Raw genomic sequence first — 13,076 nt, forward strand, 5'->3', positions numbered from 1 at the left:
TCCTCTTTGCAGGACCAGGCTCCCTCCTTTTGCAACACTTTTAGATATAACTGATTCCTATGGAATATCAATTATTCTGGGCACCATTTTCAATCGGAAACCAAGCTGCATACATGCTTGCCAGTACTGAATTTCTGAAGAATGGGTTACGCTGGGGAAAACCACGATTACAGAGATCTAAATCTACCTACCTGTTCTATCCTTTGACAAATTAAAGCAACAGTGCAGTGTTCTATTACTGCTAAGTTAAAAAATACACCCATTTTCAGCTCAAAGGCTTTTAAGGTCTCAAAACCAATACATGCTTCCAACTTACACCTTTAATGTATTTAAATGCTATTCCACTTACACCAATTGAATTGTTCTTCTTTCCACAAAACAGTTGTTGTAAATCGTTGTCTTTTTCTTAGCTAATGCTGTTGGAAATGACTGTTTATTTCTTAAAACTCAGATCACTCTGTATGTAAAAAGTCCTTTTGTGGTCTCTTGCTTAGCTGTTAGCATTTTTTCATTTTTGTTTTGTTTTACTTCTGATAGGCTAGCATTTGCTAGCCTCTGAATATCATCAATCAAGCTCTTGATTAGAGATAACATTAAGTACTTTAACCAATATAAGCAACTTCTAAATAAGATGCTTCAGTTCTAATGGGTTAGAAGATAACTTCCATGTTACTTTAAGTTCACTTTCAACAGCAGCATATTATATAAGCATTACTAAAGTAACAATTTGGAACAATTAATTCTACAATAGGAGATGGCCTTGTGTGCAGTCTCTCTGAAAAGCGAGTTACTTAAAACATGTTAAAAAGTACGTGCTCTTCACTGCAGGCGGCATATAACACCATAAATATAAATATGAACACAGGCTGTATATTCATGAACACACACTATAAGATTAGTCTACTCTGGATTTAGAACCCCTTTTTATACAATGGTCATGAGAGTTTTCCTTTTGTCCCACCACATGATTTTTTTATGATTTACTAAGTAATTTGTTTATCAACTAAATCTGTCTGATGTCCTCAAAACAATCTGGATAAATGGGTCCCCACTAGGATTTACATTCATGAACTATACACCTATTTTCTTTCTCAGTCTGCTCTGCTTAATACACTGAAGTAATAAGCTTAAGGAGAAAACAAAGGGCTTTGAAGTTAATCATTCAGTGAAGTGACCGGAAGCAATCTCTCCAAATTTTCCAGGCATTATTGTCTAGACCAGTTATCACTTTGCCAAAGGGACATTGTGAAATGAACTAGTAATGTCTACACTTAAAAAGGAAATGTGACTTTTTTTTTTTCTTTATGGGTAATAAATACGGAAGAATTGCAGAAACCTCACGATAATTTTTCCTGCATCACTAAGGACAGCTATCTTCTGGGCAGTCTTATGTCCACAGGCAACTGCTACGCATCCTAGTAGATTTTTGTAGGCATCACTCCCTTGAGCACAAACCCACACTGATGTCCACCTACTCCTTGCATTTGGGAAGCAAATTCAAGCCTATAAAGGAGAATCAATATTGGATTCTTAGGTCTACATTTTTTAAATTGACTAATGATTTGGGTATTTCAGCTGATCTGGGCTCAAGTCCAAACACAGTAAAGCTGTCTGATCTTCAGAGATGAACTATCGTTTCTGAAAATCAAGCCACTTCGGGCTGTTTTAGTTTCAGTAATAAAAATCTGAAATCACTTCTAAAACTTTGGCTTTGTGTTTTAGCTTCCATTTGATTTTGCAGCACAATCAAAATGAGACACTCTTGTAAATTAGAGAATAATAACTAGTATTATTCTGTAACTACAGGAGCATGAAGAGAAACATAAATGCCATACCGTACTTCCACTTTAGCCATCCGTTTATCCATTTATCTTTCATTATCTGTAGATCACCCAAGAGTAACAATTTCAGGCTGAAACAGTTTTCAGCCACAGACTGAAATTGTCCGTTTTTCCCTTTTTCCATTACTGCCGTTGCACACAGAAGTGCTAAAGGCGTTAAAAAGAAACAAAAATTAGCAACGCACTCCTTACAGACACAGGAGATAATATTCCTGTGAAATCTGTAACTTCAGCATTCCAGTAGAGTTTCAAGCTCCAGGGTGAATGAGTCTGTTTAAATCAGTGAGTATTTATTTGCGTTTGCAGGACGGACTGTCCATTAAATTCTAAATATCCCCCCTAAAATTCCATTTTCACATTACTAAGAGCGAGCATCCTTAAGAAATAATGGTTGAACAATGTATGCAAACAAATTGATTTGGCATACATGTCAGTATGCTTTCGGCCTCCAAAGGACCCATATTTCTAGAACTCTGGAATTCAGATCTCCCACAGAGGAGTCATGGCTTTAAACTGTGCATCAGAGCACCATTTCCTCTACAGCATGTTACTCCACAGGCTAGAAGCTTTCAAAGTCGAGGAAGCTGGCAAACAACTAACACTGATATGGTGTTTCAAATAGTGCCGGGAGTAGCTTTCAAAATTTTGAGCTATTACTCCTTAGAGTCATGCATTTGATCAAGATCCACTGAGCATCTCTTGAGAGAGGCTTGCGCTAATCCCTCAGAGCAGAATTCAGCCCCCCGCCCACCTAATTTCTATGCAATGAAATACTACATAAATGCCCCTACCACAAACCCTTCTGCCTTACTGCTAACTGTTATATAAAAATGGGATATGTTTACTATTAAATTAGGCCATTAATGTACTCCTTGCTGAAATGCAAACTTAATTCTTTTACCATGTCAGAAAGCGAAGGAAACGTGTAGTGGGATGTCACTTACACCATACAATCAATAAAAGTGTAACTCCAGCAAACGTACCTCCACAAGCCTGCTGGTGTGTTCTCGAAATATAGCAGCATATTCCTTTATTTCTTTTTCTCTTCCATTTTTAGCAGCTTCAATGAGAACTAAAAGTGGAACAGTGGTATCTAAGAAGGAGTCTGAGATGTGATCTATAATGGCTTTACGAAGCTGCAAAAGAAAGCATTACATTAGTATCAGCTAATTGGACTATTTATTGTAGAATATATTTATTTTTCATGATAAAGACCTTTGAAATTATCACCTACTGGTATTTTATAACAAAACCATGTACACAGTTTATTGCTGCATCATTTGCAGGATGTGATGGAAACTTACTGGAGCTACAATTTACCTATTTTACAGAAAACTGAATTTAATTTTAGGAACAGTTTTAACACAGCACTACCTAAATATGCATGTTTGCACGTTTGAGTGCATGCACATGTGCGTGAGTGTGTATATAGATACATAAGACACTAAAAACATGTATTAGTTCTGTGAAATCAATGGAGCCAGACACATATTCATGTTCTTTGATGAACAGAACGGACTACTTAAATGATTCCCCATATGAAAAACTACTATTAGGCCAAACCTGGTTTTGTCTCCCAAGCATCTTCTCTTCAAGTTCAGATGCCAAGAGAGAAGGCTATTAAATAATGTTTATAGTCATATACAAAATACACTACATCACGTGTTTTCATAATTGCAAAATTACTCAGATGTTTTCTATCATGTTGGAAAACTTCATGATACCTTTTGATTAGCCAGATGGTAGCCTTCATGGTAATTACATCAATGAGATTACTGATTATGCCATTTGATAACAGATTAATAGAGCAAGGTCAATAATAAATGAGTCTGATGTTCAATTTTCTCCATTTGCATTAATTGTTCTTGAACTTCTTGCTTAAATTACTAAAGTAGTGTAACATTCTACTACAATTAGCTCTCTTAAATTAGATTTAATATAAGCTTGCAACTGATCTTTGGGAAATTTCTCCATTTAGAGGATATTTTCCACGAACCTGCACATGAAAATTGTTCTAATCATAGACCACTGCAGGAAACACACCAATTAAAACTTCACATGGCACGTAACCAACAGTATCAAATTCACTCAATTCCCTACTGCAAAATAAATTATTTGCTTATTATAATATTTATATATTTATATAAATATATTTATATATATAGTTATATAAGCTATTGACTACAGAGGAAAGACCGCAAAAGATTGCTAAACATGCCTGAGAGGTTTGTTACCAAAGGAAATGTTTTTACTTGGCGTTTTGCTCCAAAGTATCGACACGGAAACTCCACAGAGGTAAGCATTCCTACAGCTAGAAAACCACAAAGTGACAAAATGTTTTTGATGCTGCTAGCCTTATAGAGAGGGCAGTAAACAGGCACAGCAGAAACAATAGTAGAGAAACCTGTGATGGTTAAAACAAGATTTGAATACAAACTCCACCAACTAACTTTTGGATAGCCTCACCATCTAAAGCCAACTGCTATTGACTCACTAGCCACTCGGGACAAAAAAAGTCTTCCAAAAATTTACAGGTAAGTTGGGCATGTTTTTGTCTTCTGTCTGACTGCAGCTTATTGCATTAGGATATACTGGATGGACACTTTACGTGTTCTCGTGAGTAATCTGCAGAGACAGAAGTTAGTAGATCCCAGTACAGCAGGGGACTCTTACTGTCATGTTTACAGTCCTAGCTTTATCCATTCCGTAAATTGAAAAATGAAAAAGAAAGAGATGTTAAAAGGTTTCACTACCGAAACAAAATACATTGAGCCTCCAATCCTGCCGGGTTAGTTGTTAAAATTTCTATGTGGGAAAAGTCCAACTGAAAAACACAGACACACTCGCCTGCTTAAAATTAAAATTAAAAATTCCATTAATTGTGTGTCCATTTACCTTACTGTTCATTGCACAGAGAGAAATGTACTGAACTTGCCCAATGTGATTTAATAACAAACAACAAAAAACCATGGAACCTTCTTACCCAGGGCTGATGGTTCACTATCTCCCAGAGAAATGCTTTTGGGTTCTGCAAAGCTCAGATGGTTGTACTTGCGCAGTCTTAATGTCTTCTTTTAGAAACTGCAACGACCTCACTCACATTTGTGGTGAGCATGAGGCATCCGATTTTCAAACCAGCACCCTAATCTTATCTCCCATCACTCAGTTCTTCGCTATAGCTTTTAACTGGTTTGCTTGCTTTAATTAACCTTTCACATATCAATCATCATTATTATTTCATTCTAAGAACTCTTCTATCCTGCAATTCAACAAAGTGAAACACTTTTCTTCTTCTTCAAAAAAGATAATGCCGTGCCTTTATTGAATACCAACAAGTTTGAACTATGTTCCTATTTCAGTTTAGCTAAGGAATACATGAAGCTGAGATTTTCAAAAGCTGACTTACGTAGCACGAAAGAATGAAGAAATGCAATGTAAAACAAGGACAGGAAAAAGACAAATGACAAATTATCTGAAGTGGTATCAATTTCTCTTCATCACAATCATAGTGATCATTTTTCCACTCCTCTGTTTCTGGCTCTGGCCACCTCTAGAGGAAAATGCTAGAAACTAAGTAGCAATAGAGGCAGACATATAAACAGCCAAAGAGGAACAGCGCCAGAAATGCTCACAGCCAATACTAGGGAAATTAATTTATTGTGCTAAAATTAAAATATATCTGATATTTGTAAGTGAAAGATATTAGAAGAGAGGAAGCAGAGGAAGGATGATGTCTGATAACTTGTTTTATTTTTAAGGTGCAAGGTCTTATCCCTACCTCCAGAACAGACTGTCAGAGAAGTGGAAGTTTGAAGAGCTTTTGTTTTGATACCAAAGCAGATGGAGAAAAAAACCCACAGAAACATGTTGTTTATAAAACATGGGGCATAAGGTTGTCATGCACAAACAGTAGAGTGTAGAGAAGAAAATCTCAGCAGCTGCTGTACTGTAGCTGTAATACTATTAGCATCAATAACCTGATGAGTACAGAAAATTGTGCTCACAGGAAACTATTCTCTCATGTGCAACAATGGCAAAAGTCCTAGAAAAAAAATTTCATTATTAGTGAGGGATCTCTCTTTCCCATTTCAAAGGGATCCCGGGAATGCAATCACCTTTGTGTTCAGAAGGAGCTATCCATGACGAAGGTGGAGCACATAGACATTACAATACCTTTGGGAATAACTTTTTAAAAAAAACTGACAACCGTGTAACAACCAGGAGAAACATCTGTGCAGATTATTCACAGTACATTGGGAAAAAAATGGGAGGGAAGAATTGACTTTGCTAATTTATCCGAGAATTCGAAATTGGAAGGAATAGGCAATTCTTTCCTAAATACAGCTTTGCTAAGCAGGGAGGCAGTGATTGAGGTAAAACTGCACACAGAAATGACACGCACACCTCTGGCTCAATAGAATAAATCAAAACAAATAGAATAAATCAAAACAAAACAGTTCAGAATCCCCAGAAATACTACCCAAGTTCTTGAAGTGAATAAAAATCATTTCATCTGAAAAGCCAGAGATTTTTGGAACTTCCAGAATATACTGTTCTTACGGGAGATACACACTTTTGCCTTGAAGTGCTAGCAGATACCAGCAGTGGTCTACAAGTCCATGGGATAAAGTGACTGGGCCAGTGCTTCTCTGACAGTTTCGCATACTGTGCACTAGACTGGTGAGATTTCAAAATATAACTTCATAAAGTTCCAGCTTCAAATCCAATTTTGCAGAGTATATTATGCACACTATAGCCCTGAATCTGCTAAAAAAGCCTAATGTAATTCCAGTTACGGTACAAAGTACGGTACACACATCCCAAGAGTTCTTTCTTTTTTCTTTTCTTTTTTTTTTTTTTAAGTACTCTAAAAGCTGTAAAAATAAAGCAAATAACAATTTTCGTGTTTTTAGTAAAAGTGCTGAGAGACAGAATAACCAAGACCCTACAGCAATACCTGCAGGCACAGAACTCAAAATTTCAGGTTTCCTAGAGCAGGAATTCAGACACACAGAAGGAACTCTTCCTAAAACAATTCTAATGCAAGTCACACGTGTGAACATAGAATTGGAGAGAGAAGGTGAAATATTTCTCAAAAATACTTTCCAGAAGGAAACACTGAGAAATCAGAAAGAGCTGCTCTGGTAAAAGAAAACTACTGGTTCTAGACTGACTGTAAACTGGACATAAACACATCAAGCCTAAACATTTTTAAAAAAGATTTATATAAACTCAGGAACTAAGTTCTTGAACAGATTTTCAAGCACAGTATCGGGTCAAGAAACTTAAAATCTTATAAGCTGGCGTTTAATAAACTCATGGACTGTATGAGAGAATGGGAGAGTTCCTAGACAAACTAAGTTTGTGATGCCAGTCACTGGGTATCCAATCAAACATATTTCTGACAGAATATGAGGAGAAATTGGATAGTTAGTGGTAAGCACTTTATTTGCATTACATTCATCTCATCTTTCAAGGCTTCTCCTGTCTGACTATGGGAGACAGGAAGAAATTTCATCATCATCTGGACGCATAAACTGCCTTGTAAGAGGAAGCAGAAAGCTGGGAGGGATATTCTTCCACCAGAGCACTGGCGAATAGCCACAGCTCAAGAGGCGATGAAGGCAATGCATAGTCATGTTCTTTGTGGCCTTAAATTTTCAGATGGTTAGTTGGGGTGGCATAACTGGAAGAGCTAGTGGCTTTTTAGCTCTCCTTCCTAACTTGGCATGTTATATGCTTTCAACATAATTTGCAATTTTTCTCCAATACGCTTGTTACCGCTGCAAGGGCCTAAACGCAGCTGATGTCTATTGCTCACCTTCCACAGCATGATGAAGCTGTGGGCTCTGGTCCATGTCTCACATTAGTTGTAGGATACTGGGATGCATAAGAGGTCTAAGGACCCTTCTGTGTGGTATGAGTTCCTACAACTGTACAGAACCAGATGAAGTGAAAGATGATTCAAACTTATTTAAAACTTATTTAAAACTCACTTAAAATAAAATTAATCTAGTCTTTCCAAAATACATTACAGGTATATTTCTAAAAAAAGTCTGTATTTGTACATATGCTCTCTTACACACGTACACATGCAGAGTTTTGCCTATGTATATAAATATGTTCAGCCAATATCCCATTTGGGAGTTTTTTCCCACGGTTTTGAAAAATGGGGTGTATTTATTCTGTGGAACAGCCTAACTACTCCAGTATCTCTTTAATATAGAGAAAATCTTCATTTTCAAATTATAGTACTATGAAAGCTGAAAATAGTAATTTCGATAAGCCTCTTTCACATCTCCTTTTGCATCTTTTCAGTTCCTCAAGTTCATTACCTGTCTGCGAAGGTCTCTTGTCTTCTTGCACATACTGTCTATTGCAACATTCAGGGCATTACTTCTTTCTTTCTTGTCAGTCTGTAATAAACGTGATAGAAAACAAAACAATGGTTATTTATGAACTCTTAGAAATCATGTTCTTTGTGTCCTCAGTTTATCAGAGCTTTTGAAAAACAGTATGTACTTAAGGTTTCTCTGGAATTTCAGTGAGCATCCTGATATTCACAAAATGCCCATTTGTAATGTTAAGCATAAACCACAGAATCAAAACATACACCCTAGCAGCAGTTATGTAGGAAAGCAATTAAGTACTTTTTATCTTCTGAATATGTTTATGGTCTTCGGTTACTTATGGAACAACATTATCATAATTATTATTTTTGATGCCAATCCATTATCACCACATTCATGTGAAAAATCAAGTTCTCTCTCTACAGGCAATTTATAAATTAAGATACCTACAGTGCAGTTGGAGAGTGTTTTAATCTGCAGCATTCATTATTTTACTCCTATAGAACAGAATCAGTGAATTTTAAAAATATTTAAGAAAAAGTAAACAAATAACATCACTGAAAATGGACAATTTTTTTTCATTTAACAGCACGTTCATCATCCATATCTTCTACTCTCCAGCTTTTGAGAAATATGAAAGGTCTTTAAGGAATCAGTTGTATACTTTCAAAATCATCTAATTTCTTTCTACATTCTATTTCTGGCAAAGTGTTCATATCATTATCAACTATTTCAAAAGTGCAGGTAACATTTTTATTCCAGTGCCCAGCACTGAGTTACTCCTTTAAGCTGAGTTTATATTCCTCTGCAGACTTTGAGCTCAGATATCTACTTAGCAAAAACAGTGCAAGCTTCACAGTGCATGACTACCCCTTTTATATACTAGAAAAATGACAGAGGTAGTATCTTCTAAGCGTATATTACAAACAATGGCATAGTCAAACTAACAAGATCCAACCATCTCTACACTATATTCTCCCTAGTAATGCAGCTACCATGTCTGTTTTGGAAAAGCTCTTCATCTTCCTGTCAACTAACATTCTCCTCATGACTGCTGTAGTTAAAAACAAACAAACAGGTCTATCCTGAAATAGTTTATTCTAATACAGGGGACGGAATTAAGAAAGGGCTAGGAAAATGGTGCATATTATTCTAGGCTCTGGTTTGCAAAAGTCATGCAGTTAAGCTCACCCCTTTTTATCTCTGATTCCCTGCACTCAGCTGCTGTTTAATTCTGTAAAACATACATAATAATGCCTATATGGCTCCCTAGTGAAGATATGACAAGCAATAGCCAGCTCCTATTTCAATGCATTTCTAACATGACATGTTTTACATGCGCTAAGTTACATGGTTATTAATACTCCACTAAGTGAAAGCAAGCGCTTTTAATGAACACTGTATAGCCTGCAGATAAATGCTGCTTATTGCCAACAATACAGGCCTATCTATTGCTTGAATTGACAACATGGCTTGAATGACTCAAAAACCACATGTGCAGAAAATTCTGTCCTCCTGGATTTTCATTTAAAATAGCATGTATCTAAGAGCTGATTCTCAGATGAAATGAATCATGGTGTCTACACTGTTTTTAGAGGAGTTAAGTTAATTTACACCAGCTGGAGATCATGACATTCATAGGTATCACAGATCCTTCTGCATCCTAAGGTATGCAGATGCAAATTCCTATGTTTGCATTATCTACACAGCCATGAAGGACTCGAGAACACATCTCCAGCGGAGCCTTTGGTGGGTACGTGTCAACGGTTAATGGTATTAACAAAGGCAGCAGTAATTCTACTTTACTGAATTCAAGAGTTAGAGTAAACAAAGGAATATAATTATTAGGATAAGGTTTTTAATCTCACTTTGTTTATATTTCTCAAGTGCTACAAATGCTTACATAATGGTTGCACTAATCTCTCTCTCCTCTGAACACTGATCAGTAGATTGTAAAGACTGTTAGCACTGTTTAAGTGACCATCTAATCTCTTCGAGTACTGCGATAGATACAAACTAAATCTATCATAAGGATACAACCAGCCATAGGGATTAAAACACTAAATATTAGTAGTGTTCACTATGTCAATCAAATAACAACACCCCTTCAAGCCATACTGAAGGATTCAGTTACAAAAGAGTTGAATTACTCTCATTAGCAGGACCAAAATAAATGAGACAGCTACTGTGGCCAAGTCAAATGGAGCCAGTTGATTTGGGGATCTACTGGGGGTAACATATTCACAAGAGTTAACTCAAATCCTCCAAGGCTGGACTCCTTAAAATTCCCTAAAAGTCACTGGAGAGCGAAAGGAGCCACTTTAGCGTCCCCTCTGAATCACCCGTACAGGAGACACACTGCTCGCTCTACAGGGAGGTGAGAGACCTAGCTCTGTGGTTTGAAGCTTTGTCTTGTGAACAGTTCCCCAAAATATTCATTAAAAGGAAAAAGATTTTTTAAAGTAAATTGTCATATGACTACACAAAACACACTGTATATGTTGGATCCACCTGAAACAGGTATCATGATTAAAAATATAAACTCATTCTTTTTCAAAAGTATCTAGACACATTCAAAAACACCTAAGTAGACTTACTGCAGAGTGCAAGGTAGTAAAATTAATTTATTTTATAACATCCATGGGGAGAGCAGGTGCTTTCTTAATTCTGTGTTCCAGAAGGTCTGGATTCTTAACTATAAACCTAAAATATTTTATTTTAGTCCTAAAGGATTCTTGCAAATATTAGTCTGGCAACAACATAGGCAGGAAATTCTACCTACGCCACTATGCAGGGCCTCAAGATACAACAGCTGGATTAGGAGCTAGATTTCAAACAGCAGAAGTGGTCAGGGTCTATTTGGGTCCTGCACACCAAAAGTGGTGTTGGGAGTAGTGAACGCAGAGCCTGGAGCTTGAGTTTCATTCTGAATTTATAACAACTGTACTCCCCAGGCAGCTCCTCAGTAACAGTATAAATAAAGTCAGGTACTGGGCAGTGTATAGAGTGTATAAAGAGACTACATCAATATAAACCTAGTTATATCGTACAATTCTGTGTATGCCATTGACTACGGAAACTGAAAAGCAATAAGCACTTTATGTTGATAGGCATTCTGTAGACTTTTTTTCTCGTAAACAGCACTATAAAGATAAAACTTTTTTGTAAGCATGCAAAATGGGCCTTAGATTTGCGATATTCCCGATGTTTAAGGACATTCAGATATGGAGTTCTGGTGCAAGTTCATCCTGCAGTGACAGATTTATATACTGGTTTAAAATAACAGAAGTGAAGAGAATGCAATGGACCTTCATTGGAATGTTTAAAATGACCTATAGGATTAAAACAACATTATAACTTTAACCATACTGTACTCAAAGGCTCCCCTGAAAATAGCTTTCCATACTTAAAAGTCTAAGGCCAGAAACTAAGCCCGTGCTTTGTTTTCTGTGATGTGTCTGTTCCTGAACAATGGTTGTATGAACTGGGAAAAAAAAAAAACTATACCGCTAGAGCTGTATTGCTCCTCTGCAGCACTAGTATCACGACTCTGTGATAACCATCTTTTTATTTAGTTCAAAGTCCCAAGGATAATTTTTATTTTTTAAAAAGACTATTGAAAGCAGTTCTCTATGGAAGCTCTCTAAAAGATGTCAAGCTATAATGTAAACACCAATCAATACTACGGTAAGTTAATAAATGCCAGAGCTCTAATTAAATGGCTGATCACAGTTCAGGAAATGCGTTGTGTGACGCATATTCAATAATGATAGGCTCTAGTACATTGTGCTGTGACAAAAAAAGCCCCCAAAAACTCACCCAACCAAAGGAACATATTAAAACAAAGTTACAGTCCCTACAGAGATACCAGGCATTTTATGTCCTTTATTATAATTTAGCATTTAAGATTTAGCTTTTAACCTTTCTGGTATATGGAGCTCATAAATGTTTCCCCTTTTGAATTAAAAAGTCATTTCGAAATCCAGACCAAACGTAACAGTGCATGAAAAAAAGTTGCACGTAGTATAAAAACCAGTTTCACAAAATTTTCTGTGTTGTAACAATGTTGACACTTGGGAAAAATCCATTCATGGACTTGCTGTGCAAAGACAAAAATAAGATTTTCTTTCATATCCAGCTTATGGAAACCCTGCTGGTTCAAATCTTGTTGTTAAACCCAACAAAGAAAAGAAGACAGCAAATGGCAAGCTGTGCCTCCCCCCCTAAAAAAAAAAGAAAAAAGAAAACTGTAAATACTGAAAAGGGAGGACCCTAGATGATCCTGTTGCCGTCTTCATTTATTATTGAAACATACGTTGTTCCACAACATTGAACTAATAATAGAGAAGGGCCAAGAGGTTTGCCAACTTGATTACAACAGGTTTGCTTCTGCCAAAATGACCTACTATGGTGCTTCGCCCATCAAGAAGTAAATAAAACTAATTGCACTGATTACATTATTTGCTGGGTGAAGGCAAAGTACTCGTCACCTTGCAGGTCACACAGAGAGTGAAGAAACTTCAGATGAAGCACGGGAAAGAGCTGGGCTGAAAGCCACATGCTCAGGTCTGGGGCGGCCACCGACAGAAGGGCAGCGGGGCCCGTGGACACCCTGACGGCACAAACAGCACCGTACGGCATGGGAGATCCAAGACGGCAGCGTCTGAATGATCTCTCTTATGTTTGCTCACAATTATCGTCCAAGTTCCAGGCCTCAGTTTGGACTGATTAATCCTTCAGTCCCACTACTGTCTCCCAATATAGTAGGAACAAAAAGCCTTGTTAACAATGAGCAACACCAAAGGAATTTACGTGCTGTCAAGAACCACTTTATACTTCCATATGCCAATCTGTATACCAAAAGGCCCTAGGAATATTTGCATCA

The 13,076-nt window shown here is 36.9% G+C and overlaps 1 protein-coding gene across 13 annotated transcripts in view; it reads right to left on the reverse strand.

Moving 5' to 3' along the window:
• Window positions 1-13,076, reverse strand: part of CTNNA3 (catenin alpha 3) — a 571,770-nt gene that overhangs the window by 237,192 nt on the left and 321,502 nt on the right. For all 13 annotated transcript variants that reach the window (XM_009676053.2, XM_009676026.2, XM_009676018.2 and 10 more), the window contains 2 exons: window positions 8,177-8,257; window positions 2,825-2,977 (listed from right to left, as the gene is read on the reverse strand). In XM_009676053.2, the coding sequence (XP_009674348.2) occupies window positions 2,825-2,977; window positions 8,177-8,257 (234 nt within the window). The remainder of the gene's footprint in view (window positions 1-2,824; window positions 2,978-8,176; window positions 8,258-13,076) is intronic.

This window comes from Struthio camelus, chromosome 7 (genome assembly GCF_040807025.1).
Source record: "Struthio camelus isolate bStrCam1 chromosome 7, bStrCam1.hap1, whole genome shotgun sequence".
In the NCBI taxonomy this organism is placed as follows: domain Eukaryota; kingdom Metazoa; phylum Chordata; class Aves; order Struthioniformes; family Struthionidae; genus Struthio; species Struthio camelus.